This window comes from Lemur catta, chromosome 1, assembly GCF_020740605.2.
Source record: "Lemur catta isolate mLemCat1 chromosome 1, mLemCat1.pri, whole genome shotgun sequence".
Lineage (NCBI taxonomy): Eukaryota > Metazoa > Chordata > Mammalia > Primates > Lemuridae > Lemur > Lemur catta.
The window spans coordinates 132,354,959-132,381,960 of NC_059128.1; the positions used below are offsets into that span (position 1 = coordinate 132,354,959).

A 27,002-nucleotide genomic window follows, 5' to 3' on the forward strand; every position below is an offset into this window, starting at 1 on the left:
TCTGGGTCCTCTCCCAGAGGGTGTCTCAGCCTGTGTGAGGAGGGAGGGCTGGGGTGGCCTCAGAGTGAAGGAAGAGGGAAGTCTTGGACCCATGACCACATTCCCTCTTTCTTTCCTCTCCTTGTCCTCTTGGTCACCGTGTACCCTGATGGAATCTGATACTGAAGACAGGGGCTGATGACCCACTGGTATGTTCTCCTCTGGCCCAGGAAGAGCCCAGCGGCGCCCCCTGTAGACTCTGTAACTCCTTCCTTCTTGCTGAAGTCTAACCACTACTCCCCACCTGCACATCCCTACTGGCTCCAGGGGTACCTTGTCCATACAGTGGCAGTGCTCCTGGTGCTTCCCCAGCGAGCACCTTCAGCAACCCTCTACAAGGCATGCTGGAGCTTCTATCACCTTCCATGACACATGGAGACTACGATCCTAAGCTTTGCCCACCATGCTGCAGGAGGCCCCAAGTGTGCCACTGAGGCAGGAAGGGACTGGGAGTGTATCTCATGGGGTGGTTTACCCTGCTTTTGGCTTTTCCCTCCACCTATCTGATCTGGCCCCCCAATCTCCCCTCTCTGAGACTTCAGCCAGCAGACAGAGGGGAGGCCGTGTTTCAGTCTCCAATTGTTTTGCCTTCTTCCTACAATCATCCATGGCCGGAAGAGGCGTGGAGTCGGTGTTCCCCTTCGTGTGGGACCATAGCCTCCTTCCTAAAATGGCATTCACTCTGCTCCTTTCTCTGGGGCCGTAAGTGTGAGGTGGTATGGCAGAGCATGATTTATGGGAGAGAGAGATGAAAAATGCATTGATTTAATATTTCTTAAATAGTCTTTTCATCACAGATGTTAAATGCATAACCCCAGAGCCATGGGATTGATAGGCTATATATTCCAATCCCTGACTCAAGGGCCAGTTATCTAAGTCACACACAGCATCCTCACCCTCCAGCACGAGCCGCTGCAGGGATGGTAGACAGGGAGGGACGGTGACCAGGAGGGCATCCAAGGGCCAACTTTCTGAGACTCTGGAGACAGAGAGAAAGGACACTGGCCATTTTAGGACGGGAAAGTGTAGAACACCAGGCCTTTGAGGTTCAAGGCTCTAAAACCTAGTGGTGACACAGAAAATCAAAACATCTTGGTTATTTTCCCTGTCTCTCACTACTGAAATTTTTGTCTCTTACATCATTTTATCCAGGAGTAACATACGAAAAAAAGAAAAATGGACTTATGGGAAATTATGAGGACTAGCAAAATCATAGAGGTTAGAGTTAACATCTGCTCGACATGCTACGTTCCCTGAAAGAAATGTGCTCATCAAGTGAATTCGTATTTCTCCTTTGAAGTCCTTATTGACATTCATCCATTCCTATACATGAAACATAATCTCTCATCATTTTCACTGCCTCAAAACCTTGAAAAGAAACATTCCAAACCTTCTCCTGATGAACTTCTGCCTTTCTATACACGAGAAAAGCACTTATTGAGAGAAACAAGAAACATCACCCTGGGAGCAGAAGATAACATCAAATGGCAAAAAAAAAAAAAAATCAAAAGGTGGGAAACGTAAAGCTGCCAAAATTAGGTTCAAAGAAAAAATTAAAAAGCAAGTATGAAAGGCTTCTTGTTCAAGACCAGTGGAACACAAGAATTACCAAGAAAAAAAAGTCTAGAGAAACAGTCTTCATGTTTAGAAGTCTGAAGTTGTCTGATGAGATAAAGGTTGTAAGAGGAGCCAGCGAATAGCAAAAGAAGAGTCAGCTGAGATCAGAAAATGGGGAAACATAACGGACATGCATTTAGAAATGGGATCCACAGCTGGGCAGGATACAGCCGAGCACTCTGAGCCTTCATTATGTATCTGCAGCACAAAGGTCCTCAAGCCTCCAGTTCCCTGGAAATGCTCTAAGACATAATGAAAATGCACTCAGTTCTCTCTGCAGGTCTTGTTGAAGTTGCAATTTTACTTGGCTTTTTATTATTATTATTTTATTACTGTCCTCTCTCCCACTAGACCATAGACCCCCTGAGAGTCGGGCCTCAGCTGGTTTTAGTCACTGCAGAATTTCCAGTGTCTAGCACGGAATTTGGCACACAATTGGCAAACGAAATTTATGTCAAATTTACGATTGGGCAAGGAATCATGGAATGGGATTTGAAACTTATAAACAATGCTATCCAAAATCGCTCTCCAACCATCTTTGGACAGTGAAGGGAGTTCCCCAGTCGGGGACTCATTGCTTTGAAAGGAGTCAGACTTCAGTAGACACCTTTTAAAATGCCACTGCCACCTGAGAGGGTTCTTGCTTTAGGTAATTATTCAACACCTTACCAGATGGTTAGATGGCAGATAACTGCAGAGAGAAACCCTCTGGAAATAAAACATAGCATGAGGGGTTCAAAAAGGGACCAAGGGCAAGCGGGAGAATGGCAAGCATCACATAATGCTACCTTCTTGAGCTTCCAGAGGTTTATATTAAACACGTGTCTTCCTTCCTCCCACCAAGATATTTAACTGTGATGTTCTCTATAAAAAAAAAAATCATGTTATCTTCTCACCCTCACCACTATCATCTGTCGTATTCCCTATGAACCATGTTTTTATGCCCCTGCAGAAACTTGGAAGATTAAAAAAGAATCAGCATAGATTACAAAAGGAAGACTCAAAGCTTCCAGAATGATTTGTATTCTAACCATAATCACTTTCAATCTTTCCTCTTATCAGCACTCATAAATTACACACACTCCATTTAAGAACACAGCGAGCCCAAAATCCCTATTATTTTCAGCATGATTGCAAACAGCTAAGCCAATCACATAAACAACTAAGTGGGGCACTAGCTATCGTTTCGTCGTCATTTTGAGCAGCATTTTTCAAAACTGTGCTCTAAAGCAGGGGTCCTCAACCTATGGTGAGCTGTATAATGATTTCATTATATATTACAATGTAGTAAAATAGAAATAAAGTGCACAATAAATGTAATGTGCTTAAATCATCCTGAAACCATCCCCCCGACTCCCGGTCCATGGAAAATTGTCTTGCATGAAAACAGTCCCTGGTACCAAAAAGGTTGGGGACCACTGCTCTAGAGAGGCCCAGGGTTTCCCAGGCCCTGGTGATGGGAGGATGGGGGGGGCAGGGGTTTGCCTCCCACACCCAGCTTCAACCGTGACAGCCCAGCTTGCTCTCCTTCCGATGGGGGACTGCACTCAAAATTCCCTTTGCAGAACCATTTCCACGGCTTTGAGAAGCCTGCAGACCTCTGAATCACAGTGCTCACAGCACCTGTGCCTTGTCTTCCAATCAGAGTGCGCCACCCAGCCTTAAAAAAGAAGTGCTTTCTACAATATAATTTTAATAGTCAGTTAAGGAAATTTCTTTCCCAAGGGGCTTTTCATCTCACCTGAATTTTTTAAGTTTAGGAACATCCCCAGCTTTCAACGAATTTGTGTTCCGAAAGTTTTATTTTGAAGTCAGGGCTTTGGAACTGAGGGCTCACTTCCCTAAAAACAAGATGAAGCTGGTCCCAAGGCCAACAACAAAAGCCTGACGCCCCACAGGTGAACTAGAATGTTACTAATTCCACCCGAAGTCAAGTTTTACTTTTGCTCCTTGTTGAATAGGCTACTGCGGACCAGTAGGGGCGCCTAACTACCATTTATGTTCCTGCTTTGAAGCAGTTCATCCTGTGATGTGGGATAAAAGGAAGCTAGCAGGATAAAAGGGCTTCTCCTCCCTCTCTCCCTCCTGACTGCCAAGTTCCAGGGCAGTCCACACCCACCCCAGTCAGTGGCCGGCCCACGGGACGCCCCCCAGTTGCTGTACAATGCCTGTGAGTCACTGGCTAGCACCAGTTCTGAAAACCTAACTCCTGGTTTGCTTGTTTATTCACCAGTATCTCATATAATTTTTTTATGACAATCTGGCACCTAACATAGATCCCAAAAAAAGCTTAAGAGAATTTAACATTTAGGGCAAATATACTGGCAGTGTTTATAATTCTCTCAAAAAAAGAGAGGAAAAAAAAAAGAAAGAAAAGAGAAAATTTTTTTAAAGAGATAACAATGTGCACTATAAATAACTTTCTGGATTGGACTGAAAATTAACTTTTGTTTTTCTTTTATTTTGGCTCATTTGGTAAGCTAATGAACAGAAAGAAGAGAACTAGTTTTAACCAAACAATTTTAAAAGATTTCAGCATTTGAAACCTTGGAGCTATGAATAGATTTGATTCATGTAGCATCGCAAATTACCGAAACAAGTATATAAAATATTAATAGTCAATTTTCCACCAAAACCATTGAGCTGTTCAGAATTCTAGATATCAAAACTCCAAGGAAATGCTCCACTGCATAATCAAATCATTTAATAGGCTAAAATTAAATCAAATGTCACCACTGAGTAGTACCATTAGGATAGATATCTGTGCATGCTTTTGCAAAAATGGAAATACTCTTACAGAAGGGTTTTCACCTCTCACCCAGAAAAAGGAAATAATGACTTCTTCCTATTCCACTTTACACAAAATCCTAGCTTTACATACACTGCAGCATCCCCTTGCATTCCAATTATTTGCTTATAGATCTCCTTTTCCAGGTGCTCTTTGAGCAAAGGGACCAGGATACCGGTTAAGAGTGTGGACATGAGGGCCTCACAGATCTAGATTGAGCTTTTTCCTGGATAAGCTTGCAAAGGCAAATTACTTAAATTCTCTAAAAGTTAAGTGTTTCATCTAAATAGGGATAATAATAAATACCCATCTTATAGGGTTGTTTGAGATTAAATAAAACAATACGTGTAAAATGATGTGTCTGGAATATAACAAGGTGGTTGATGATGATGATGATGATGATGTTGCATTTATATCCCCAATGCATAACTCCCTGCACATGGTAGGTAATCAACACGTTTCTTGAATGGAGTTGAATTTTCCCATGTTGTCTGCCTGTGGAAGTCCTACATTGTCTTTTTAGAGGAGACGACATTTGAGCAAAATCTTAAAGAAAATCTGATACCTTCACCTCACCCCTGCTTGGCAATCCCAGAGCACTTTGTGCATATCGTTATTAGTTCTTGTACCATCAGCCTGTAATTATTTGTATATGCTGCCTTCTGAAGCTTGCAGCTTGCTACAGGAGGGAGAATAAAACCAGTCTGTTGTAACATAGTGACCTCCTTTTTTCTTTGCATTTCCAAAGCCAGGCACATGGTAGGAAAACAGTAAACACTTGCTCCTGGGCTGAGCCGAAGGCACCTATACCCACTAAGTGAGCCTAAAGGGAGTGGTGTGCCTTCAAAAGGAAGGAGACAGAGTTTATATCAGATTCTTTCTCAATCCTCAAATCCCACCTCTGGCATGAAGCACTATCCAGTCCAATCCATATTGACCCCTTTCTGAGTCCTTATAGCAAAATAAACATAGTCATTCCAAGTGCATGTTACTTCTCTTTTTCTCAGCACCCTAGAAGCTCTGTGAAGGAAGGAGTGACTAACTATAAACTCTTTTTCCCAGTACCAAGGCATGTGATCTGCAGGAAACAAGTATTCAATTGCTTGCCTTAGTTCAACAGTGTGCTCAAAGTACTTCTCCAGAATTATCTGATTAAACCTAACCTGATGAGAAGAAAGGCATATTGGATCTGCACAGACAGGAGCTGAGTCCTGGTGCCCCTGGGGGTGGGAATGAGCAGGGATGTTCTTCCCGGCCTCCATAGCAGTCTCTCTCTTTGGCCAGCACCCAATTTTTAGAACCAATGGTTTAGCCCACAAACACCAGCATTATACACAAACCAAAAAATAGCTCCCAACCAAGCCTTCATGGCATTGTTAACCGACAATAAATTCTACTTTGAGTTCTATTTCCTCTAATGAAGTGGACTGAGAAGTGCTCCTAAGTCTCCCAGAAAGAAAATGGAGAAAAGTGCACTCTCCCCTGGGATTAGACGTACCGCCAAGGAAATAATTCCATCCTGAGTGACCGGGAGCTGCCTCCTCTCATGAAGAAGGGCTACAGACTGACGTTTCCAAAGACTGTTAGCTGCACACCTCTTTCCTTCACAAATTCTGTTCTCTTCCCTTTTTTATGCCAGAGATTCCCAGGGACCACATTAATAATTATAATAAAGCTTCCACCAGCCATCAAATATTTTTTAACTTTTCGAAATGCTCTCCCACCTGACTACCTCATCTGATACTTGCAGCCACCCCTCAGACAGGTAGACAAGACAGACTGTCTCACGTGACAGAAACACAAAGATGAGAGTAGCTGGCCCAAGGCCACAACCAGCGAACAGCCGAAGGAGGCCCTCAACCAACCCAGCCTGCCCTCCTCCCTCCTCAGTGTGGCTTGACGACACCTCTCACCAGTGGTGCAATATAGTTGCTCAGCATCTTCCTCCACCGTGTCAGGCGAGATAACGTCTTTGAAAGAGAGCACCCCGTGTTTCTTAAAGAGATCGGGTGTCCCCGTAGAAAACCCTGCCATTCACAACCCTTGCCTTAACCAATGCGTTTCACCATATTGAACGCAAGTTGCCATCCAACATGGTTGACTTGGAGCCAATTGTGGTGTTCGAATCTTTGTTCATGCTGTCAGCGTGACATATGAAAGAAATATGAACAAAGTGACAAGGGGAAAACAAAGCTCGTGGCTGGTGTGACACACGCAGACAGGGTGTTAGCCCCCCACACACTGCAGCTGGGTCAACTTAACACCTTGTTTTTCCCCTACATATGCGGTGTGGAAAAGCTATTTACGAAATGTTTTTAAATATTTAGAACCAAATAAGTCAATAGTGTTGGGAAACACGTACCCTGACCAGAACTCATTTACTCGCCCTCATCCCCGTGAGTAACAGAACCGAGAATTTCAAGATGATGCAAGACCAGGGGGGATACAGATGTTCAAATGTTCAACACTTTCACCCGGAATTCCCAAAAACGGTCTGCTCTCAGCCTCCGCGCCGGCTGCAGTACGACGACAGAAAATCTCAGAAGTCCGGCCTCGTGGACAATCTTTAGTATCAACGTAACAAAACAAGCCTTCTAGAAATTACCTGACTCTGCAATTCACTTTGCTGCTTCAGGCGGAGGTTTTCCGGTGTGTCTGCCACCGTAGTGAAGGACTGCTTTGGGTAGTGTCTGTGGAGAAATTTTTTAAAACAACATGATTAAAATATTGTGGGACAAAACAACACTTTAATGCCTGTCGTTTTACCCTTCCCCTGTGTCACGGCAGAAGAAAAGCCTGTGCTCTGGGCTACGGTCATCTCTCTGTCGTTACTCTGGGTCCCATCCCGTTCTTGTGGCCCTCTATCCACCCGGTTACCCCCACCCTGTCCCACAGCTTCACCCTGGGTGTCTCTGTCCTGTGAGTCCCTTCCCGCTGGCATTCACGCGTGAGCAGGGCTCTCCCGACCCCTGCTGTTCCTCCACCCCACGTGTGTTCCAGCACCTGTACCATGTAGTCTGTCCTGAAGGCAAAATTCCTTGAAAATGGGCCCAACCAGTTTCACTTCCTGCCTCTGCCCATCTGCTCTGCAACTCTCTCCTCAATTCTCTCCCTGGCTTTTAGCTTCTGTTTCTAGAAGGGACACTGATGTCCTGTGGTTCTGCTCTGGTGTGGCCTCCCCTCCACCTTGAAGTACCCCTTCCTCGGTTCCCACAGCCCCACGCAACCCTGGCGGGGCTCCTCCCTCGGGTTGCTCCTCCTCTGTCCCCTGCAGGCCCCTCTTTCTCTGCTCAACCCCCATTCAGGCTCCTAACACCAGCTTCCTTCTCTTCTCAGTCCCCAGCATCCCCTGGGGACTTTGGGGACTCTCTGTCCATATGCTCAGCACTCCCAAGTCTGAGTTTCAGATCCAGTGGCATCCCCGCCTGTATGTCCCACACCCACCACAAACTCCGCCAGCCTGAAGCTCAAGTGTTCCCCACCTCATCACTAGGACAAGTTCTTCCCCCATATTCTCTTTTTCATGTATTAGTGCCAGAAACCTGAGAGTCATCTAGATCCTCACACATCCAATTAATCAATCCCCAACTCTACTGATTCCGTCTGCTAAATGGATCTTGGTCACACTGACATATTTATATGCATCTATCTCTATCTCCACTGCGTTTTTTAACAGTAGGGCACATTCCTCTTTCAGGCAACTACAACACTAGCCAGTCTGGTCCTTCCAATCTGAAGTGCTAACGCAATGTTCTAAGATATAAATCTGATCACGTTAGTCCTCTGGGTAAAACCTTTCAATGGCTTCCTACTGACCTTAGAACGAAGTCCAGCCCCCTGTCTTCCAAGGCCCCATGGCCAGGCCTCTGTGGACTTCTCACTCCATGCTCTGGCCACGGGAATCTCTTCAGTCTCTGGGGTCCCCCCTTCTCCCACTGCTCCCCTGACATGCTGTTCCTTTTGCCTGGAATGTCTCCCTCTCCCCACCCCTCTACCCCAGGTCACTGTGTTTATCTTTCAGGTCTTGCCTTAGAGGTCACTTTCTCCAGGCAGCCTTCCTAGCCTCCCCAATTTAGGTCAGGAGTGTACCCTGGACGTGCCTTCCTTCCCGTGTCCTACTGCTGATCATACTCCTTCACACTTCCCCATTGGTATGTCTCCATCCCACAGTATAGTTGAAAGTTCTGTGGCAGCAAAAACACGCTGTCTTGTCCCTTGTCTATATCTGCAGAACCTACCAGTGTCTGGCTCCCGGTATGACCTCAATAAATATTTATAGACAAGAAATGAAGGGAGGGAGGGGCAATAACAACCGACCAAAGCCTAAGAACTCACGGTTGGGCCACAGCAAAGCCTCACCATGTTATATCACACATGCCGTCACATGTGTGCAAATACACGGCTGCCTCTTATGTTCAAAAATGACCCTCCTGGTGGTGACAAGATGACATCTTCTCCATGGGAGTGGGTAAGGACCCAAACACGATCCAAGGCTGTTGTCCTCTGCACTCACTGCTCCCCATGCCCAGCTGGCACTGAGGGGACATCTCTAGCTGCTGTGACTCTATCATCACAAAAGCCACAGAGCTCAGAGCTGCTCCTCCAAGAATACCCTTCCTGTCTCCTTCTCCCTGGCCCCCTGTGTCTCTTCCTGTGGCCTCTCAAACATCCTCCGGGCCTCACTATTTCAAACCCTACTCTCTCTGCAGAAAGTTCTTTTTGGCATCCCTGTCCCTGGCTTCCCATGAGAAGACTGATGGCGTAAGCTTTTGTCGGCACAAATAAACCCTGTAAAACCTTCCCAACCCACACTAGCACTTCTGAAATAAAGATTAAATATTTTGTAGCCCCACGGAGCCAGATTCATGGAAGGAAAATATACATGCATGTCTCATTTTTCCAGCATTCTTTAGGAATTTAACGTCCCGTGTAAGTCAATGTTCCAGGTAACTGAAGTTAACCTTATAACTGCCGGACACAATTGTTTTGACCATTGTAATTAATATCCTACAGAAAACTTTACATGCTCTTTCTGTCTTTTGAGAGCATATACAAGCCAAATTATATTTTTTCATAATAATTTAGAGTAATCTTAATAGATATTATCAGATCATGGTATAAAGCGATCGTGCTTTTGAAGTTTACAAAGATGGGATGGCCTAAATTGTAAGAGATCACTGTGCTTCTATAACCACTAGACTGTCAGGAGACATTTCTCACACAGAGCACTAGGTCCTGCCCAGTCTTCTCTGCATAGTCAAGTTTGTTTAAAATGTTGGCAAACACGACGGTTATTGATTCAAGTGAGTCAGCTGCAGTAGATGACTTCCTTATCCTGAAGTCAGAGAATCTGTGTCGACCACACACTTCTGGGGGCTACTTCCGAACTGTGTTCCAGACAGCAGACAAGTGAAGCTCGACAGACAACTCTGGATTGTATTACATAATATTTGCAAGTTCTGGCTTAAAAAGTTGAACTTTACCGGACTTTAAAATGTAGCAACTATATACTGTTATATTTTAAGGTTATAGTAACAACCAAGCACTGTTGTGTTCTGTTTTGTTTTTCAAAATATATCCTGTGGAATGAAGTTACACAAAGATTTTCAGGGTTGCACAATGTTTAATTTGAAAATTTTCCATATAGATTTTAACTATTTCTTAAACTGTAATTAGAATGCATGTTCAAATGTGTTATAGAAAGTTTAGCCCATTGAGAGTCCCCGTCATACTAGCTTATAGGTTCATTCAGTTTGGGGGCACGCTTTGGGGTGGGGGTGACCTTCTCCTCCCATTTAGGCTTAATTAAAAATTGTGTTTAATTTTTAATTAAAGAGCACCCTGAGATTGAAAAGTGAACTGTTGGAGGGGGTACAATGTGAAACTGCCTCACTACGTGTATGTGAATTTCCTCCACACAAGGCAAAAATGACTTCTATTTGGTATTAATCAACTTCACTGGCTGCCCCTACCACTAATTTTGAGATGTCATCTCATGAAAACAGTCCAATTATTGTCACCATCTGACTTCACAATGAGAAAAGGTGACAGATTTGAACTTATACATACATATAAATAAAACATCATTTTTATATGCTTGATGTTAGCATCCTACACTAAATTCTAATTGGAAAGAGGGTTATACTGAAAAAAATTTTTAGAAAGCTTCTGCTGCCTCACAGAAGCCGTATTCTGCTAACCTGACAACCACAGCAGCAAACTTACTAAAAGACTGTGCAAACTTACAATTATATCTAGAACTATAAACAGATGCTTTGTATTTTTTACAATAACCTTTTAAATTTCAGAATTAACGATTTTGTAATAGTGGGCCAATCTATATATAATGTAACTTTCTCTAAAGATGCATGACAGGAAGAAATTATCTGAAATTTTGATGTGGGAGAGAAAAAGTTCAATTTAGTATTAGTAACCAAAATAAACACAAAGGGTTAGAAGGAATTCATACCTGAAACTACCAGGGATCATGAATACTAAAATAAATTAAAACCTGAAGCTTTGGGGACCCATAATATATTCAGAGTTAGCAAAATTCAAGAGAATAAGGTCTTCAAAAAAAATCTCTATGGAGAGAGTGGAATGGCCTCATGAATTGAAACCACAGACTCAGAAGAAATAAGTGTAATTACAGAGATGGCATCTCACACTGCATGTCAAAAATAATAATTATAATATCTGGAGGAACCTAACTAATTTTGCCAAACTTGACACATTTGAAAATCCTATCAAACAGTAGATTTGTCAACCTCGTGTCCATGTAGTAACGTCTGTCTAAACTAATCCAACGACATTCCGTTCTGAAGTCATAGCCTCAGTTCCCACCCACCCATCACTCCACCCCTCCTGCAAAAGAAAGAAAAAGAGAAGAAAAACAGACACGGAGATAAACTGAAGGGCCCGTCACCCCTTGTGCGATTACAGGAACAGAGAAGCAAAGCATTTTAAAACTAATTGGTGGCACCATACAATTAGTTCTGGCTCTTTCCAAATCCTACATTTAAATGGTTGCAAAAGGTTTTCCTAAAATAAATGTCTTGAGTAGAAAGAAATCTTAAGGAAAAAAGGAGGATTTCTTCACCAGGCCTAGAGGAAGAATGACATTTTTTTTCCTCCATATTAGGAGTAAGAATGTAGGAAGAAGGCGTGGGGGCATGAGAAATGTATGTTCAAAGAGAATCAGGAAACAAGCAAAAAAAAAAAACAAAAAACAAAAGAAAGGGTAGATGAATTGCCACATTCATAAATTCCCTGGAACATAAAACATGACTGTGGAAATACGACACATAACACATTAGGACCGGTCCAGAGATCTGGGAAATATTGCGAAATGTTCAAGCATCATAAATAGAAATCTCTGAGACGAAGTTTGCAGGAACTGGATGAAGTGTATGTATCAAGACTGCGCTGACAGCTGTAACTAACCCAGATTTCCCCAAAATGCTATATCAAAAATACAGAGAGAAAGAATCAATCAAGATAATAATAGAAGACTGCATCTGAAACAGCAAAGTCAGGTCACAGAAAGATGACTTCAGATTTTTTTATTGCTGTGAGATTCAGTTGGTAAAAATGTAAGAAAAGTTATATGCAAACCACTAGACCAGAACTAGTTGGGGTGTTTTGGGGTAGGTTTCTTAACCTCTCCAGCCTCAATTTCTTCATCTATAAAATAAACATGATAGTTCTTCTTAGGCTTGTTGCAAAATTAACACATGTAAGTCATTTCAAACAATGTCTTGCTTTTAGTAGGCACTGAGTAATATCTACCATTAATGAAAATATTATTACTATTACCACTGCTATTATTTATATCATGATTTTGGATTTTCTACTGCAAAGTGACTTAAACTCTGCATCTCACAGCCTTCATCTATACAATGGGGATTAAAATATTCCCGGCTCTCTCATGAGGTTGCTGCTGGAATGATAAGAAACAGCTTTATGAACACTACTGTAAATGTGAGAATATCTAAGTCAATATGTCTAAGTAAACCACTTAGACATATAAAGCTAAGATCTTTATGAGTGTATTTATTGTAAATCCTGTGTGTTAACACAGTTCTCATTTGGTGATAGGCGATGTCTAAAGACGTTTTTGGTTGTCACAATTGGAGGGGGGCAGGTAACAACTGGCATCTATGGGTAGAAGCCAGGGATGCTGGTGAATGTCCCGCAGTGCCCAGGACAGCCCCCTCCCTGGTAAAGACTTACTCTGTCCAAAATGTCAATAGTGCTGAACTAGAGAAGCCTTATTTAATAAATATAAATCTCTAACAGTATGGGAGAAAACTAATTTTAAGACTGCTGGCTCTTTCTAACAAATCTCAAACCTTTGTTTTCATTCCTATCTCCCAGCAAAATCCAACAGCCCACCATGGCCCTGTAATCTTTTACCGTACCATGGGCCAATTACTCCTGTCTCCGTCCTCTTCCTCCTGAGCACTTAAGGCCACCCCCTTTGGCTTTCTGCTTACCCAACAACTGTTACAATTCTACTCAAACTAGAGGATCTGAGAGTAGAATTTAGGTGTCAAAAGAATTTGTTATGATATCATGATTTCCTACAGGCCCCATGCAGAAAAGAGTTAATGCAATGAGCCCGCATCTATCACATGAAAGTTTTGTTTACAAAGCTGGCCCTTGGCTGGTATCTGGGAACTTGAATTTGGGGAGGTTCCCCACCACCATTAACCAATAAGAGTGGTTCACGGTACCAAAGTTGTTTGTACAACACCTGCTTTCTTTATGGGTCTCTGAAATTTGGTGACAGACCCCCAGTAAAAACCCTGGGCAGAGTCTCTAACAAGCTTCACTGGTTGGCAGCATTTGGCATGTGTTGTCATAGCTCACTACTGGAGGAATTAACTGCATCCCCGGTGGCTCTGCTGGGAAAGGACTCCGGAAACTTGCGCCTTGTTTCCTCCGGACATGCCCTGAGCACTTTTCCCTTTGCTAATTTTAGCTGCATCTTTTCAGCATAATAAATCGTAGCCATGAAAGACCAGGACTACATGCCGAGTCTTATGAGAACTCCTGGAGAATCAACAAACCTGGGGTTTGTCTCGGGGACCCCCAACACAAGCCCCCTTGTGCTCAACAGGTTATCACTCATGAAAGTAGTGTGTATGAACATTTTTAATACGTTATCTACTTTTTATGAAAATACAACTTTATTTCTTAAGAACATTTAAAAAGCAAAAGTTCTGACCTCACATTATGCAACTGGCTTTTCAGCTCTGCCTTCCTGAATTAGGTGAGGCACCAATGACTTTGCTTGGGACCACCTTTCACACTCTGATTTTAACCAAGGAAGTGGTTTTATCCAAGGGCCAAGATCATAACTGTTTTGGAGGCAAGGAACTGACAGAAGGTTTAAACACAATTTTAAGTACTTCTCCTAAATCTGAACAACTCCATTTTCTAGCAACAGTAATTGTTTCATATAATTTAAAATTATCTTTAAAGAATGAAGAATAAAACATTTTTAAATAAACAGACGCTGAAAGAGATTACCACCATGAGATCATCTAGGAAGTTATTTATTCTAAAGGAAGCACTTTCAGGAAGAAAGAAAATAATTTCAGAAAGACAAGCTAAATGCAAAAAGAAATGGGAAGCAAACAAAATGCAAATGTGCACACACACATATTGTGTGGAATAATAACAATGTCTACTATCTGGGGATTTTTATAAGACAAAGCTAAAATACTGGACAAGTTGAGAGGGTAGTATGAGAATTAAAGTATTCTACCATCCTTCTATCCTTCATGAGAAAGGTTAGGATATTATTGAATTTTAGACTTTGTTTAAATACATGAGATAAAATTTAAAAGGTAACCACAAAGACCAGAAATACACTACATAAATTCAAATCCTATATGAAAGAGAAAAATCAATTTTTTAGAAGAATCAAAACCTCAATTCAATATAATAAAAAAAATGAGAACAGAAAGAAAAAGAAGCATAGAATAAACAGAATAGAAATTTAACAGTTGGGAGAAACAATTCAATAATCACAAAAGTGTAAATGGTCAATACTTGCCAGCTAAGAGACTGATACTGTCATATTTTTTAATTCCATTGTAAAATGGCTATACTAATATGAGACAAAATACTTTTTTAAAATAAAGGAGGTGTTATTAAGAATAGAGACACTGCATTGTGCTCAAGGTTCAATTCACCAAAATAATATATATTCTTAGTGTAAATATATCTAATATTAGGTTCAAAAATTTCTTTAAAGTATGTACATATGTGTATATTTACACAGAGAGACAGAGAGAGAGAGTGCAAAATTGATAAGACAGGGAAAAATTGGCATATCCACCAACACGGTGAGAGATTTCAACACTTTCTCTCAACTGTCGCCAGGTGAAGCAAGCAAATACAACATTAGTAAAGACATCCAATATGTGAAATATGGAATTTGTGACAATGACGTTTTTCATGTCTCCATGCAGGAGTAGCTGTCACACTATTTAACACCAGTACATCATGGCACTCACCAATCAAAAACGGTGACACTGACCACAGGCAGGGCTCACCAGGGTGCACCACTGACCTCAGGCTGCCTCTAATACGTCCTACGTGGAGGAACAAGCATGATGCCAACATGCACCACATGGAACGAGAGCAGAGTAATAAAACGAAAGGACAGTTCTCACTGTTGTGACACTGACTCTCCATTAATGGACGCCTATGCCATCCAATGTACCTTCACTTAGGACACCTGCATTTAAGCCTAGGTGTAGTGAAAAAAGGGGGCAGCAAGACACAGGGGTGGGGACGCAGGGACAGGTGGAGGAGGAGGAGGAGGAGAGAGAAAGAGAAGACAGTAAACCCAGCTGAGAGCCACCATCACATGCTAACCGTGAGAAAGCTGCTGACACGACAGCTACGCCAGGAGGAGAAGGTCTTGAGCTGGAGAGTCCCAGGGAGCCTTGTGCTCGGCACAGAGAGGTTGCTATTGGCAGAGGGAGCAACAGGAACAAAGGCAGCACGAGGACAACGGTAGCCAGGCACAGCGATGAAGACTACACCCAAACCACACCTACTCACGACAGGGTGGGAGGCCCCGGGAACCGGTGACACGGAGCGACGTCAGGCACAGATATGAACTAGTGAATTCACATCCATGTGGTGCTGTGTTCCCCAAAAAACGAAAATGTTAACAGATTTGTTTAAGGAAGACCTCCTCCAATGCCTAGAAAATCTGAACTGAAGCCAGCTCCAAGCTGCCGCGGCAAAAATGGAACAGAGCCTCGCACTTGCCTTTGCAAACGCTTCCGTCGTCGCTTGAGCAAACGTTCTCCTCTTACCATTTTCATTCCTCCCATTCCAAAGCGCTGAAAGCCCAGACACCCGAAAGGCCACCTTGGCCTTTCTTCATTGTACTTGAAACACTTGTTAGTTTCCATAAAGGAAAATGGCATATTTATGTGAGACAACAAGAAAAACCTGTACGTTTCTTCCTTTGAATAAAAAAGGATTTTTTTTAATTCAAATTAATAAAATTTCCTGGGACATTTTGTAACTCTTAATAATTTGCAAAACTAATCCTTTTTGGGTTACCTTTTCTGGTGTATAAAATTGTACAAATGAAGAAATTTTTGCATGCGATGTTTTAAGATTCAGGTGATAACATGAGAATATCAACAATCCTACACGTTTTTGCTGATATTCCAGTTTGAATATTGCCAGGAAAATTACCATATAATAGGTAGAGGTGTTTTAAGGTAATACCTTTTTTGTATGTTGGGGTCAATGTGGGCATTTTCTCCCTAGTAGAACCACTTAAGTAAAAATTTGTTAGTGTATCATTAGCACTATTCAACATCAGCCAAAGACATATTATAATTCTAATGCTGATATTCTGCCAGAATCCTCAGGTCTAACAAGCTTCGTGAACGGATCCTCCCATGGCATTGATGTGATGTCCTTTCATGAATTTCCTTCCACAGCCATCATCTTGTCCTTAATTCTTACTGCTAATCTTCTTCCCTGTAGCACCTCCATAAACAACTCACATATAATGCCACTGGTTGCAAAACATCAATTTTATGATTTAAAAAAAAAAAAAGAAAAGATGGTGAATTAGAGCGAGTAAATGGGGAATGCCCTTCAGAAAGCAGGCTTAGGAGAGCTGCTGATAGATAACATAAAAGCGAAAAATGGATTATGATAATGTAGGCCTCTCATACATGAAATACAAGCCCTGGCTGAAAGGAGTTACAGAATCCAAACCCCTGGCTCTCTAAAGGGCAGTCAATAACCTGTCTAACAATTTACCAAATTCTCTGTCTGGCTCGAAGGGTCAAACAACTTGCCACCTATTGATTTACTAGCTCGGCAGGACTCCATTGTAACTTCTCTAGTGTATTTATAAAAGGAGGCATTATCAAAGGGATTACACGGTAAACCTGACCTACCACACTATGAAATGCTTATCGGCTATTGGAACATGGCACCTAGATTTTGAATTATGGTGTAAAAGGCAAGAAATTAGCACACACACACATACACACACACACACACACTCCTACACTCCTACATGTTGTTTAAGAAAAATAAGAGCCGGTGGAAGAGAGTCTATTCCCTACGCTGTTGCTCATATTGATCATGATAATATACAAACAAGGAAATGTGTGACATCCAGCAGCCCTGTGATTTGTGCCCAAGAACACCAAACGGCACTGTTGATTACAGCCAAGAGCAACACATGCAGATTTGGGACTCAAGTATCTCAGGCACGACTATAGTCTGAAAAATACCAAAACAAAGTTTACAAGAAGGCAGAACATTAGAGACACAAGGAAGATCACATTATATTCCTTTGTTGAAGACAATAATAAATATAGCACCTATCACAAATGCACAATATCAATAAAAGTAATTAATTAAAGCCTAAGGTGGGGGGAAGCATAACATAATTCTATTTTTTAAAAAAAGACCTCTCCAAAACTAGAAATGTAATATCACATTCAGTTATATATTTTCCATAAAAATGTTATAGTCTCGCAGATAAATGTATGGCTAAAAAAAGCCAAATAAATTGTGGGAAACTAATAATTAACAATATTAGTAATAACTACAAGAACAACCATCATCACTGGCATAATGGTTTATACGTAGCTCCTGTGCTACCTCCTGTGCTCAGGGCAGACATTACTAACCACACCACTCTTTCTGCAGAGTCCAGAAAAGATCCAACATTCTGCTCAACATGGTAATCCAGGCAACTGCTGCCAGACATCCTGGACCACATTCTACTTATTTGACAAACTGCAAATTAGTTATTTCTTAACTCTTTAGGATATAATAGCAATTTCAACAAACTAAAATCTACTTAAGCACTGGCCTCCACTATGGAATTAGGGAAATACTCTTGGGGAAAGGAGGAAACTGTTCAATACACTTCAACTTGTTAAGTTTCAAATTTTATACATTAAATTCATTTAAATGCGGCTTTTCAGGATAGACAGACTGGGCTGGGGGAGGAAATTACACCAAAATCAGCACGTTTTATGCCAGTATGTGCTAAAGAAAATGAACTAAATATTGTGCACAGCATCACCGACTACTGTGTCCCTGACTGATCTCCTAGCCTCTCCCAAGCAACTAAGCAAATCACATCCCTTTCCCAGGTACTGCGAGGCAGAGTCCTAACCACAAAATATATCAACTCCTTTTTAAATGTACTTTTCCCTGGTCCTTGATTATTTAATTAAACTGAAACTCAATAGGTCACTATACTTCCACTGTGTTCAGTGGCTTGGATCAGGAGAAAGATGTCCACATTTAAACCTTCCGTATCACAGGTTAATGGCATAGGAAGAAAAGATGGATTTTGTGGAAGGTCTGAACTAGGTGCCATATTTTAAGAGAAACATATTTATTACCTGAAAAATCATACATATTAAGTTCCCAACTCAAATGGAAAACCAAGCACCTCCCACCCAAAACCCAACTGAAAAATGTTCAAATGCTCAAATATATATATGTGTATATATATATATATATATAAAATATATATACACACATACAGAGAGAGGAAGAGAGATTATTGTTTAAAAGAATAAAAGCATTAACAACAGAAAAGAAAGATGGAAGATACCTTAATTAACAGTCAATGGATAGGATCAGATTGATAGAAAAACAGAACAACCAAAAATACCAGACAGAAGAGGACTCTGGAAATGCCACCAGAGCCACAACGACCAGGCTATGCACAGAAGTGCATTCAGACCGGCTACCCCAGCCCCGGGCTCTCTGCCTTAACTCCCAGGGACAGAGCATGTTCCTCTGGCCGGAGGGGCATTCACCCCAGGTATGACCATCTGCCTGTGTGCGGACATACCCAGTCTTGAGGCCCGAGATGAGGAGGGCAGGCCTTGGGGTGACCTGCAGATTTCCACATCAGACACTGGCAGTATGAGGATCTGCTGAACCACAACAGGTGGGAAGCTCCTTTTGACTGGCAGAGGATTCATGGCCTAGGATTATGGGGCCGGAGAATGTTTTTGAAATACCAGTTGACTTTTTTTCCTCCTGGCACTTCCCCCTTTCCATAGCCCAATCTCTCCCTCAAACAGGCACTTTTATTTTTTTTCGGAGTTCACAAGTCTCAATAAGCAACGACAGGGGCAGAAAGCAGAAGTGGCCACCTAGCCTCTGTTTGGTCTTTCTAACATCTAATGCCACTAAGGAGAGCGAGCCAGGTGCCCCTTGTGGAGAAAACATCATGGAGAAAGTGTCTCTAGGAGAATGTCACTCAGATTGAGAGGAGGCGATGAGGAAACACAGACAGGGGAACCGTGCACCCGCAGGCCTGGCTCAGAGCCCCCAAGTCCAGGCAGAAAGGCCATTGACAGCCTAGGGGAACAGTGGCCTATGGGGCCCAGGGAACGCAAATGACACGGGGTCCTCATGTGCACACTGAAGCAGGACTCGGAACCACTAAAACCAAAAAGGCCGTGGACACAGAAACAAGGGATGCCTCGGTAGGAACCTGTGTGAGCCTGGGATTGAGAACCAGGCAATAAAGTCAAGGTGGGACCTCCTACAAGGTCCTGGCAGAACACACACCCCCAATAACTTAGCTGCAATCTTAGGAGAAAGGAGGTGGAACCCCCACATTTACTTATATTAAGCTTTCATAAAACTTAATGTAAGTTATAAAGACTTACATTAAGTTTTCAAGCCAGAATGAGGGCTTAAATAGAAATTAAGTTATCATGGGAAAGTAGTTACATTTCTGGTACACCTTAGTCCAGGACTTAAGACTTCCAACAATTACATATTCTTCTTAGTGGGCCAAACCACACACATGATTCTGCAGTGAAGATTTTTTTTTTTGCATAATCTACACTTTCAATGTTATTTTTATAAGAGTTCATTTTGTAGGATCAATCTATAGATAAAACACAGAAAACTATAATCACTGCATAAACATAAATATTACAAACCTTTTATTTGCTAAAATGGTAAATATCAACAGATACAACACATGTAAGCAAAGCTTTCTAGAGCGCTCAATCACTTTTAAGAGTTTAAAAGAATCCTGAGACCAAGACTAGTGAGAACCACTGATTGAAACCACTGTTGAGTAATTTCCTGTTACTTTAAATCAGAAACATTCCTAATCAATGAAATTATTTACTGGGCTGAAGCAAAAAGTTACACATTAAAGAATTCTGGTTTTACACTGCTCACTTATGAGGCCTGGAAAGTTCAGACTATGAAAATAATTTGAATGTTTTGCTCAATTAAAAAAATATATATCTTTAAAGATTTTTTTTTGTCTGAATTTTCAGATTCTTAAACAGTGAGGTTCAGTTTAACTTAATGAGATGGTGCTTTATTTTATTCATTGTTTGAAATATTCTAATGTTTAAGATTGAATAATTTAGATTTTAATCCCCTTACTAATTATTTAACTTTTCAAGTAACTGATTTTCCTCCTTACCCCAAACTCTGAAACCCCATTCCAGCCTTTATATTCCGTTTTCTTTTTCTGCACTCAGAATAATATACCAGCTTCATTCTAGGCAGCTGCAGATGTTCCATCAAAAGCTTACAAAGCCACTGTGGCATCAACACGACAATTGCACTGTCAAGATTGAGCAAAGACAATGCCATCATTGCCACAAACAACCCAGGGAAGATTCTGATGACATGGAAAAAGCCAAGGAGAAAAGGGAGAATTTCGACCATGAGAGAGAAATAGCTTTTACTAAAAACAAAAAGTAAAATTAAAAACGTTATGCTCCCCTTCAGCCTATTTTTAAATTCATTTAAGATTTAAAGTCACTAGAAGGATAATTACACATAGAGCCATACTGCCCTCTACCCTGGAAGCCCAACCACTAAAATAAGATTAACTGAGCACTTAATTCAATATCCCACTTAATCCCCCCAAGAAACTTAAGAGGTGCATTGTTATTTTCCACCCTTTATAACTGAGGAAAGTGTGCCTTAGAGATCACACAGCTAGTGGGTGTTGGATCTAGAAATCTAACAAAGGTTCATCCACCAGTGGTGGGCTGGCGCCAGCTCATACCAACTGGTGAGCACCAACTGTTAAATTTTCAGGAATTTTGTAAGCAAGTTGCTAAGTACAGCCATTACTTAAAATTAAATTATATAAACTTACAGTTTAAAAAAATGTCAATACAAGCAAAGGTAATAAATACTCAAATCTGTCACTTCCTAATTATTTTGCTACATTGTATTATTATCTTCCCTCTTGTTTACATACCTTGTATCTGTAAGGGAAAACACCATAATGACATGCTGTCATGCAGCAATTCTTGGTTTCACCTTATATGATACCAGCTTAGTAGTTTGAAATTCCTCATGTTGGGAATATTTTTCACCACCGAAAATGGCAAACCCTGCAAATCAAGTCTTGTTTCCCAGAGAGCCGGTTGTTAAGCACTGACCAGCACACCTCTGGGTTCTTCCCATAGACCACAAGCTCTTCATGCTACAATTTTCTTTTTCACCAGATAAGAATTACATGTTAATTTTGATTAATAAAAACAAATGGCTTTTACAGAGAGCTTTGGCTTTTACTTAGAAAATTAAACCACAGAAAAGTAAAAGTAGTTAACTCCATTGAACCATTTAATTAAATCCTCAGAAGACTTTTCGTTTCTCGTTCAAAAATAACATGCTCCAAGAAATCAAGAAGAGAGGGTGGGAAAGACAGCCACGTACACAAACAAGAAAGGAATACGCTTCTGCCAATATCTTCCTATAACCTACTTACACAGCTTTTCTAAAGATTTAACCCTGATAAAAGTAGGTCTTTTTTCCTGATATAGTAAATTTTGTATCTTAAAAAGGGTCTCAGACAGTACTGCACCAACAGACTTTCCTCATTACGTACTATCACATAGTACAATACTTCACATCCAACAGATGGTGGAGCCAATTTTGATGCTTTTCTTCTTTCAATAAAATGGAGCAACACCAACCAGTTGTCATCCTACAAAAAGACAGCGCTCAACATTGACTAATTTAGAAGCAGCCTTGTCAGAATTTTGAAAGCCTGCAATCTTACAAAAATCCAAGATCTTCAAAAGTGTGCTTTCTATGCACAAATTACAAGATAATTAGCTCCTTTCCTTGAATGCTTAACTCTCCCATTTAAAAGGGACAACTGTTAGATACCATTCTGTAAAATTTAATTTTCTCCTTAACAAGATAACATGCATGTGACTCATTTTTGTGCATACAGACACACATACATGATTAAAGGAATTATCTTATTAATTTATTTATAAACTAGATTTCCTTTTTACTCAAAAAAAGAATTGCAGATGGAAATATTTTAATATCATCACCTCTCCTATCAAGAGGGTTACACATGCTGTAACTGTCATTCTTCAGTAAAAGATCTGTCAAGCCAGAACACTGAGGTCTCTGAAATATTCATTCTTTCAACAAATAATTATTAGGTATCTAATAATAATATTGCTATATTTATTCAACATAGATGCATTAGACTTTGTAATTATATATAAGATTATATTTTTTTAGTATCTCTTATAAAATGAAGTCAGTTGCCAATTCAGGGTGAGAGGAGAGAATTATAAGGTGAGTTATTATATACACCCTAATCCACTAGTCTGGATCTACAATGAGTATTCCACTATTTGAAGCCACTGTCTACAGATTTGTCTTGAAACAAGGTAGGACATTTCTTTCACAGAAAGCTGATATTGGTTAATAAGATTTCAGATGAATGTTCTCTAAACAATGCTCCTTGGAACATAGATTCCACAGAATATTTAAAAGAAAAAAAAAACACATACTGTTTTAAAAAAAAATGCTGTACCATCAAATATATTTGGGCAATGATGGATCAACAAAGCTAAGCAGGATTTTTACTACGAGGCTTATCATTTTTGGCCTTCTTTTTCCAGGAACATCTTCTGCAACTGGTATTCCCCAGAACATATCCTGAGAAATGCTGATTCATGTAGTACTTTAGCCTAAGTATTGAAATAGGAAAGGAATATTTTAAAGAATAGAAAATACATTCACATTTCTGTTCACAGATTCTTTCCTCAGAACTGAGATTTCCAGGCCAGTGCATTGCTTTTGAATGTGCTCTTCTTGGTTGCTGAATGGTCAACATTTACCCACCCTTTGTAACCCTATTCAAAAGCCCCTGTTCCATAAACCTACCCCTGTCACCCAGCCACATGCTCATAACAGGACTTCTGCAACTCACTTACGATAACCCATTATATCTACATTGGTGTGCAAGCCTGTTGTCCCTAATTGCCTGTATGTTTGTCTGGGGGAAGAGAGGAATGTACAAAAAAATATTTAATGAATAAGTGAATGACTGAAAGAATGATATACTGAACAGCTCATTGGAAACTGGTGAAAATAAAAAGGTATAGTTGGCTTGAAATGCATTCTTGCAAGAACGTTAATCATAGACTATTTAGCTTAGATGGAAATTAAGCTTTTTTCTTCAGATATATCTGTATTATCGTAGCCTACCACAAATTGTTAAAATTAAAACTGTATCTTCAAAATTCCTTAAAATTACCATATTACTTTGACTGTACCACTGTTTAAAGTCAGTAAACCTTTTCATGATTTCTGAATGGTAGGAAATACTACAGTAAATTAATAGAATAAAAAAATATGTGCTCAAGAGATTACATCGATCACTTGAGTATTGAACAAATCATAATTCATTGGAAAATTTAATTTACACAACTATAGAAACATGTTCCCTTTCTTTTAGGCATTGCAATTTCAGTACTGCAGCACTAACTGCTGAAAACCAAAAGCACATGCATAAATGTTTTTGACTTCACTACTCTCAAACTCCTAAGACACTAAAAAATACTATGAATGTCCAATTTCTTAAACAATAAATCCACTTTGGTCAAGAAATAAAAGCAGACAGGAATTCAATAGTAAGAAAACAAACAACCCAATTAAAAAGTGGGCAAAGGACCTGAATAGACATTTTTCAAAAGAAGACATACAAACGGCCAACAGGTATATGAAAAAATGTTCACCATCGCTAATCACCAGGGAAATGCAAATCAAATCCACAATGAGATATCACCTCACATCTGTCAGAATGGCTTTTATCAAAAAGACAAGTGTTGGCAAGGATGGAGAGAAAAGGGAATCCTTTTTCACTGGTGGTGGGAATGTAAATTAGTACAGCCATTATGGAAAACAGTACAGAGCTTCCTCAAACAATTTACAATAGAACTACCATATAATCCAGCAATCCCACTACTGGGTATACAGCATACCCGAAGGAGTTGAAAATAGTATGTCCAGTGATATCTGCACTCTCGTGTTCACTGCAGCACTATTAACAATAGCCAAGATATGGAATCAACGTAAGTGCCCATCATCAGATGAATGGACACAGAAAATGTGGTATACACACACCATGGAATACTATTCAGCCTCTAAAAAGAAAGAAATCCTGTCATTTGTGACAACATGGATGAACCTGGAGGAGATTAAATTAAGTGAAATAAGCCAGGGAGAGAAAGACAAATAGCACATGATCTCCTTCATTTGTGGAATCTAAAATTTAAAGTTTAACTCATAGAAACAGAACATAAAGTGGCGGTTTCTGGAGTTGGGAGGAGTGGGGAGATGTTGTTCAAAGGATACAAAGTTTCAGTTAGACAGGATGAATACATTGTACATCATAGTGACTACAGTTAATAACAATGTATTTTATACTTGAAAATTGCTAAGAGAATAGATTTTCTCATACGAGGTAATGTACATGTTAAATAGCTTCATTTAACCATTCTGTAACATTTACATGTATCAAAACATCATGATGTACACCATAAATATACATAATTTTTACTTCTCTATTTAAAAAAAATTTTTTAAAGTGTTAAAAAAAACACCTTATAAAAAAATAAAGGCAGACATGTGACTTCTCGTTTTCTTCTTGCTTTTAAAAAATTTGGATTCTTTAGTGCCAGGTTACAAACTTCATTTCCATAGTTTTATCATTTGTTACTCTCTTCTAAAACCTAAAGGGGAAATGCCCATTTTGGATGGAAAAAATCAGTATGTATACAGTTTTAAACATCCATAGTCTCCTATGGTGTCATATTTTCAAGGAAGTGTGGTTTGCAGAATAAAAATGTTATGAATGTGACTTCTAAGCAGTCAATCACTAACGGCATCCTGGTCATGAAAAAGCAACATATTTAAACTACAGGGGGAAAGCAGATCATATACGTAATCACTTTTACTCAATCAACCTACTGGTTTACTCAACAATAAATATAAAAGATCATTCCATGTTATACACACTGATTATGGTCATGGACAAAGTGGTGACTGAGACATTCCTTTGTCAAAATGTGTGCCAACCCTTGAACAAATCACATCCCCTCTGGGAGGCTCTGTGCCCAAGCACAGTACCCAGTTAGGCACCTGCTAATGGGAATGGGACAGAAGATGGAAAAAAATATCTATGGGCTTCTGCAATGTCTTAGTTATTTCTATAGAAGGATCTATTAATAATATACCTCACACTTTTCCTAAGCTCATTCAATAATAGAATGCTTTGTATTTAATACCTCCCCAAATGAAGCCAAAATAAGTTTTTTAAAAAATATACTCTACTTTGTCCTACAAATAACTTACAGTAGAGATAAAGTTGAATAAAGCAAATATCGGCTGAGTACATACATAGTAGGGACCAAATGATGTGCGAGAGTTTTATCAAAATCTGGCACCTAAAATAACCTAAACAACTATTGTATGAATAAGAAGAGGTGAGTCTTAATCCTTGATCTACTAGCAACTAGCACAGGGACTTTCAACAAGTCATTTCATCTCAAGAGTTCCCTTTTCTCATATGGTACAGAGGGATTGTAATCATTCCCGTATGCCTGAGTGATATTGCCAAAGGCGTTCACTGAAATAAATCATGAAGAGATATGCAAATTTCAAGTACTATTTCACTTTGCCAAGAGGACCACTTTTACCCCACAATGTTACTGCCATATATAATAGCTTGTACACTTCCCTTCTTTGTGGGGTATGCAAGCACCCTAGTATATTTATTCAACTGATATATTTCAGAATCCACTGGACAAAGGACCTCTGCATGTCACAGCAGCCACACACTGCAATGCAAAGTGAGCGGCTTTCTCAGACAAAAATTTTCCACTGTGGCAGCTTCACCAAGAGGAATATCCTGCATTGAATTCTCACAGCCTCCCCTGTCATTTGCATGGTCAAGCTCGGTCCTGTTTTCCCTTCACACAGTGTTCTGAAAGAGATGGTCCCATCAGTCAGTGTGACAGCCTCACATTACAGATCAATGTAATTTGTTTATTGACTTCTGAATACCAGATTCCTCCGAGGAGAGTCACAGAGCCACGACATGCTGGGAAAATACGGCTGGAAAACATGTAAATACAGACGCACCCTGACAGCTCCTGATGGTTGCCACTCAGAATATCTTTTAGAGGGCACTTTTTCTGGAAGGGCCATTCTACTCTTAGACATGATACATTTCTACCAAAAAAAAAACAAAAAACAAAAAACTAGATAACAGAAGAGAGCAACAGATGAGTTTTAAAATTATAAAAATGGTAAAGATGAAACAGTTGCTGTCTTAGGATTCTACAGGGAAACAAAACCAATAGTTTGGAGAGAGAGAAAGAAAGAGATTCATTTTAAGGAAGTGGCTCACACGATTGTGGGGGCCGGCAAGTCCAAAACCTGCAGGCCAGGCCAGCAGGCTAAGACCCAGGCAAGAGTTGATGCTACAGTCTCAAGTCCAAAGCCAGTCTAGAGGAATTCCTTCTTCTCTGGGAGACCTCAGTCTTTTCTCTTAAGGCCCTCAACACGGTATGAAGAGTAAGCTGCTGTATTCAAAGTCTACTGATTGAAATGTTAATCTTACCTTAAAAGTATCTTCACAGCAGCATCTAGACTGGTGTTTGACCAAACACTAGGGACCGAGCTGGGCTGACACATTAAATGAAACATCACGGTTGTCTTTCAT

The 27,002-nt window shown here is 40.3% G+C and overlaps 1 protein-coding gene across 2 annotated transcripts in view; it reads right to left on the bottom strand.

Moving 5' to 3' along the window:
• NEBL (nebulette) overlaps nucleotides 1-27,002 on the bottom strand; it is a 326,459-nt gene that overhangs the window by 201,211 nt on the left and 98,246 nt on the right. For both annotated transcript variants that reach the window (XM_045534540.1, XM_045534548.1), the window contains exon 3: nucleotides 7,050-7,134. In XM_045534540.1, coding sequence (XP_045390496.1) covers nucleotides 7,050-7,134 — 85 coding nt within the window. The remainder of the gene's footprint in view (nucleotides 1-7,049; nucleotides 7,135-27,002) is intronic.